Genomic DNA, 7,017 nt, shown 5'->3' with positions numbered 1-7,017 from the left:
GAAAAGAATAAGAATGAGAGAAACACTTTACATTTACTGTGGTTTGTTGTGAAAGTTTTAATGAAAGAAAATATTTTAGAAATATGCAAAGTGATAAGTATAAATCAGTAATGAAATATTAAGAAAGTCAGTGCATTTTAGAAATCAGGAGCTAAGGCAATGATTCTTAATGGAATGAAACACTCCTAAGAGGGAATAGGGAATAGGGGAAGGAAATGTTTACAATTGATCAGTAAAATATGAGACATTCTAGGAGACGATTCTGGAGTCAAGCTGATATAAAAAACCTTTTGAAACCACTAATGTCTCAGAAATGCAAATACCTTCTGAATCCCTGTCTGCATCTCCTTATTTCGGAAACTATACACAATTGGGTTTAATGTTGGGGTCACGAGAGTATAGAGTGCAGTTATCACCTTGTCCCTTTCAAATGAGTAGCTAGAAGCAGGGCGGATATAGGTGTAGATCACAGGAGAGTAGTAAAGGGACACCACTATGAGGTGGGATGAACATGTTGAGAAAGCCTTCCTCTTGCCTTCTGCCGTGTGGATGCGGAGAATGGCAGCAATGATGAAACCATAGGAGATGCAGGTGAGCGTGAAGTCACCTATGGCCAGGGTAATATCAGCAACATACACCATCACCTCATTGATCCTCACAGGGCTGCAGGACAAAGACAGAAGTGGAGGTATCTCACAGAAGAAGTGGTCAATGATATTTGGCCCACAGAAAGTCAGCCTCAGGATAAGACCAGTGTGTACCCAGGAATTGGTTACAGCAATCACCATGGTAATGCCAAGCAAGGCCACACACATATGGGGGTTCATCATAGTTCTGTAGCGAAGAGGGAAACAGATGGCCACATAGCGGTCATAGGCCATTGTGGTGAAGAGAACCATCTCGGCCCCCAGGGACCACGTGAAGAAGAAGAGCTGTGACATGCAGCTTTCATAGGAAATACTCCTTCCCGTTGTTAGCATGGTCCCCAGCATCTTGGGTATAATGCTTGTTGTGCAGATGATATCCACAATAGCCAGTGCCAGAAGGAAAACATACATGGGTGTATGCAAGGTGGTGTTACAGATTATGGCAATGACAATCAGTGCATTGCCAAGTAAGGCCACAAGGTAGATGAGGAGAAAGACAATGAAGAGAGCTCTTTGCAGTTCAGGTTTTTGGGTGAAGCCCAGAATCAAAAATTCCGTTACAATGCTCTTATTCATCCTGCTTTGGTGACAGACATTGTAGAGAATGAGCAACTGGGAATTAAAATGATCTGGGAACATGAGAGACTCCTAACTCTGGGAAATGAACAAGGGGTAGTGGAAGGGGAGGTGGGCGGGGGGTTGTGATGACTGGGTGATGGGAGTTGAGGGAGACACTTGACGGGATGAGCATTGGGTGTTATGCTATATGTTGGCAAATTGAATTCCAATAAAAAAATATACAAAAAATGATCTGGAAGCGTGTGTGTGTGTGTGTGTGTGTGTGTGTGTATGTGTGTGAACTTAGTGATTTATTAGTTGATGTGATACAACTTTGTAGCAAAAATTCCCTTCAGATGGAGTTCTGTCTTCTAGGCAATACCCTCTATTCTCCAGCTGGATATCATTTTTTGATGCAGGTTCTTCAATTAATGAATCCATTAAACTGAAGCCAGTGGTTGAGAAAAGATAAGTAAAATAAATATATTTAAGTATTTCAATATTACCATTTTGAGATGAAACTTATTTGAACAAAATTCACAGGTATATGAAATAGAATACAAATAGTTACACAGCTTCCTAGTTGTTAACTACATACTATCTTTCTTGTAACATACAGGAGCAGAAATATCTAGAACAAAAGAATCTGACAGGGTTAGTAACAGCAGGAAGACTTCAGGGGAAAAATGTCCCACAGAATATCCTAAGCCTGGATATTCTGAGACCATTGAATAATCTATTGGTGTCTAAAAACTAACCAATTTAATCAATTACTTGCCTGATATTTTTTAATTGCAGAAGAACATTTCCAAAATTGCATGACTAACTTGTGCTATCATATAATGCTAAGAATATTTGACATAAAAATAGAAGATCTAGGATTGCATCCTTATTTTAGTATAGCTGTAAACTGGCCATTAAAAGTCCATAAGCTTCATATTCTTAGAGAATCTTTTTTTTGTTTCCAAAAATGATATAAATTAGGACAGATCTTAGATATTATAGATATTATACAGACAATGTGAAAGTTTCTTAAGGATACTCAAACAAAGTGGCAACTTGAAAAAGTTATTTTGGAAAGTAGCCAGGAGATTTTGAGGGAAATTCTTTTTTTTTTTTTCTTGTCTGTGTGTGTTACCATGTAGGAAGTTTACTGTTGTTATTTTTAAATGAGTTAAGAAATATCAATTTTTTTCTGTTTCACTTCTTTGTTTAATTTAACTTAAATTCAATGTATTAACATATAATGTATAGTTTCAGAGGTAGAGTTCAGTGATTCATGAGTTGCATATAACACCCAGTGCTCCAACATCATGTGCCCTCATTAATGCCCGTCACTCAGGTACTCCATTCTCCACCTCTCCTCCAGTGACCCTCAGTTTGTTTCCTATGATTAAGAGTCTCTTGTGGTTTCTCTCCCTCTCTGATTTTATCTTATTTTTCCCTCTCTTTCCCTAATATTCTATGTTTTGTTTCTTAAATTACACATATGAGTCAAATCATATAATAATTTTCTTTCTCTGCTTGACTTATTTGGCTTAGCATAAGCCCTCTAGCTCCATCCACATCTTTGCAAATGGTAAGATTTCATCCTTTCTAATGGCTGAGTAATATTACATTGTATATATAGACCATATCTTCATTATTCATTTTTCTCTCGATGGACAGTGTGGCTCCTTCTACAGTTTGGTTATTGTGGACATTGCTGCTGTGAACATTGGGATGCAGGTGCCTTTTTGAATCACTATGTTTGTATCTTTTGGAAGAACACCCAGGAGTGCAATTGCTGGGTCATATGGTAGCTCTATTTTTAACTTCCTGAGGAACTTCCACACTGTTTTCCAGAGTAGCTGCACCAGCTTTCATTCTCACCAACAACATAAGAGGGCATCTGGGTGTCTCAGTGGTTGAGCACCTGCCTTCAGCTCAGGTCATGATCCTAGGTTCCTGGGATCGAGTCTCTCATCAGGCTCCCTGCAAGGAGCCTGCTTCTCCCTCTGCTTGTGTCTCTGCCTCTCCCTCTTTCTCTGTGTCTCTCATGAATTAATAAATAAAATATTCAAAAAATGAGGTTTCTCCTTTTTATGAGATAAATTATTATTCTTATTCTCTCCCAAACACTATCATTTGTCACCCATATTATATTTTGTTTATTTATTTAGATAGATCTGTTTTTATGCATAGTCAGTTTTTTATATGTATACATGAATGAGGGGACTATTTTGACCTAGTCCATATAGTAGAAGCATCCAAGGTATTTGTTAATTTACTAGTAACTTTAAGCTTCAAATTGTTCTTTGACTTTTCAGAGATTATACTGTACCTCTGTTACCTAAACAGAGGAAATAAGTCATTTGTGAGGCTGCATACAGTATGATTTGTTCCCCTAAGCCCTGAAAGCTGAATTATTAATTTGCTAAATTTAATGGGATAATCTATGTGTAGCTATTCAGATCAGCAGAAAAGTATTTGTCAAACCTATAAGGCACCTTGAGACTCCCTCATTTTGTTTCTTGTTTTCTGATGGTGAAGGGATGTAACAGCTGTCATTACTTGGATCTATGATATGTGACAGACTCTCTCTTAGATCTTCTGTAGGTATGATATATCATTTCATCACAACCATGGTAGACTTTAATATTGCTATCTCTATACAGTTGATAAGAAAACAGCGCACTGATAGATGAAATAACAGAATCCGAGCAGAGGAGGGGCAAGATGGCAAAAGAGTAGGGTCCCCAAATCACCTATCCCCACCAAATTACCTAGATAACCTTCAAATCATCGTGAAAATCTACAAATTCGGCCTGAGATTTAAAGAGAGAACAGCTGGAATGCTACAGTGAGAAGAGTTTGCCCTTCTATCAAGGTAGGAAGACGGGGAAAAAGAAATAAAGAAACAAAAGGCCTCCAAGGGGGAAGGGCCCCGCGAGGAGCCGGGCTGAGGACGGAGCGCATGTCCCCAGGACAGGAGAGCCCCGACCCGGAGAAGCAGGAGCTGCACCAACCTTCCGGAGTGGAAAGGTGCCCGCAGGGAGTTAGAGCAGGACCCCAGGAGGGCTGGGATGCCCTGGGGCTCCCTGGGACACTAACAGACACCTGCGCCCCAGGAGAGTGCGCCGAGCTCCCTAAGGACTGCAGCGCGCCCAGCAGGACCCGGAGCAGCTCGGAGGGGCTCAGGCGGCGGCTCCGCGGAGGGGGCTGCTTGAATCCAACAGCGCAGGCCCAGGAGCACAGGGCGTCGGGACACAGCCCAGGATCCGGCCTCCACCCAGGACAGGCAGAGGCCGGGAGGGCCCAGGACCCCAAGGACGCTCCTGCCCCGAGCTGAGAAGATCAGCGGCCCCGCCCCAGAGCCTCCAGGCCCTGCAGACGGAGAGCTCCGGAGTTACTGCGGGAGCTGACTCCAGGGCTCCAGAGCTGGCTGCCTCTACTGTTGTTGTTCCTCCTGGGGCCTCACAGGGTAAACAACCCCCACTGAGCCTTACAGTGGCCTCACCAGATAAACAGGTTAAACATCTTTCACTGAGCCCTGCACCAAGCAGGGGCAGAGCAGCTCCCCCAAGTGCTAACACCTGAAAATCAGCACAGCAAGCCCCTCCCGCAGAAGACCAGCTAGATGGACAGGGGAAAAACAAGCTATTGACCAAGCAGCACTGGAAAGTTCCAGGGCAAGACAAGGTACTTACAGTGTACAGAATCAGAGGATACTTCCCCGTGTTTTTTTTTTCTTTTTGCTTTCTGTTTGCTTCCCCCACCCTTTTCTTCCTTTCTTTCTTTTTCTTTCTATTTTTCTTCTTTTTTTTCGTTTTTCTTCCTTTTTTCTTCTTCTCTTTTCTTTCCTTCTTTCTCTCCTCTCTTTTCTCCTTTTCCCAATACAACTTGTTTTTGGCCACTCTGCACTGAGCAAAATGACTAGAAGGAAAACCTCACCTCAAAAGAAAGAATCAGAAACAGTCCTCTTTCCCACAGAGTTACAAAATCTGGATTACAATTCAATGTCGAAAGCCAACTCAGAAGCACTATTATACAGCTACTGGTAGCTCAAGAAAAAAGCATAAAGGACTCAAGAGACTTCATGACTGCAGAATTTAGATCCAATCAGGCAGAAATTAAAAATCAATTGAATGAGATGCAATCCAAACTAGAAGTCCTAACGACGAGGGTTAACGAGGTGGAAGAACGAGTGAGTGACATAGAAGACAAGTTGATGGCAAAGAGGGAAACTGAGGAAAAAAGAGACAAACAATTAAAAGACCATGAGGATAGATTAAGGGAAATAAACGACAGCCTGGGGAAGAAAAACCTACATTTAATTGGGGTTCCTGAAGGCGCCAAAAGGGACAGAGGGCCAGAATACATAATTGAACAAATAATAGCTGAAAACTTTCCTAATCTGGGAAGGGAAACAGGCATTCAGATCCAGGAAACAGAGAGAACCCGCCCTAAAATCAATGAAAACCGTGCAACACCTCGACATTTAATAGTGAAGCTTACAAATTCCAAAGATAAAGAGAAGATCCTTAAAGCAGCAAGAGACAAGAAATCCCTGACTTTTATGGGGAGGAATATTAGGGTAACAGCAGACCTCTCCACAGAGACATGGCAGGCCAGAAAGGGCTGGCATAATATATTCAGGGTCCTAAGTGAGAAGAACAGGCAAGCAAGAATACTTTATCCAGCAAGGCTCTCATTCAAAATGGAAGGAGAGACGAAGAGCTTCCAAGACAGGCAGGAACTGAAAGAATATGTGACCTCCAAACCAGCTCTGCAAGAAATTTTAAGGGGGACTCTTAAAATTCCCATTTAAGAAGAAGTTCAGTGGAACAATCCACAAAAACAAGGACTGAATAGATATCATGATGACCCTAAACTCATATCTTTCGATAGTAACTCTGAACGTGATGGGCTTAATGACCCCATCAAAAGGCACAGGGTTTCAGACTGGATAAAAAGCAGGACCCATCTACTTGCTGTCTACAAGAGACTCATTTTAGACAGAAGGACTCCTACAACCTGAAAATAAAAGGTTGGAGAAACATGTACCATTCAAATGGTCCCCAAAAGAAAGCAGGGGTAGCCATCCTTGTATCAGATAAACTAAAATTTACCCCAAAGACTGTAGTGAGAGATGAAGAGGGACACTATATCATACTTAAAGGATCTATCCAACAAGAGGACTTAACAAGCCTCAATATATATGCCTCGAATGTGGGAGCTGCCAAATATTTAAACCAATTAATAACTAAAGTGAAGAAATACTTAGATAATAATACACTTATACTTGGTGATTTCAATCTAGCTCTTTCTACCCTCGATAGGTCTTCTAAGCACAACATTTCCAAAGAAACAAGAGCTTTAAATGATACACTGGACCTGATGGATTTCACAGATATCTACAGAACTTTACATACAAACTCAACTGAATACACATTCTCCTCAAGTACACATGGAACTTTCTCCAGAATAGACCAGATACTGGGTCACAAATCAGGTCGGAACTGATACCAAATGATTGGGATCATCCCCTGCATATTCTCAGACGATAATGCCTTGAAATTAGAACTAAATCACAACAAGAAGTTTGGAAGGACTTCAAACACGTGGAGGTTAAGGACCATCTTCCTAAAAGATGAAAGGGTCAACCAGGAAATTAAGGAAGAATTAAAAAGATTCATGGAAACTAATGAGAATGAAGATACAACTGTTCAAATTCTTTGGGATGTAGCATAAGCAGTCCTGAGGGGGAAATACATCGCAATACAAGCATCCATTCAAAAACTGGAAAGAACTCAAATACAAAAGCTAACCT

General features: G+C 41.2%; 1 protein-coding gene across 1 annotated transcript; it reads right to left on the bottom strand.

Moving 5' to 3' along the window:
- Positions 1 to 299: 299 nt before the first annotated feature.
- On the bottom strand, positions 300 to 1,223 carry LOC112665354 (olfactory receptor 13G1). Its single transcript, XM_025455007.1, has one exon. It carries the CDS (start codon positions 1,221 to 1,223, stop codon positions 300 to 302), a length of 924 nt encoding a protein of 307 aa, XP_025310792.1.
- Between the last annotated feature and the right edge of the window lie 5,794 nt (positions 1,224 to 7,017).

The sequence above is a fragment of the Canis lupus genome, chromosome 14 (genome assembly GCF_003254725.2).
Source record: "Canis lupus dingo isolate Sandy chromosome 14, ASM325472v2, whole genome shotgun sequence".
NCBI classification, from domain to species: Eukaryota; Metazoa; Chordata; class Mammalia; order Carnivora; family Canidae; genus Canis; species Canis lupus.
This window is presented reverse-complemented; position numbering and strand designations above follow the sequence as displayed.

Bases quoted from the DNA above. Each gene is read 5' to 3' on its own strand.
- LOC112665354 (XM_025455007.1), bottom strand. From the start codon at position 1,223: ATGAATAAGAGCATTGTAACGGAATTTTTGATTCTGGGCTTCACCCAA.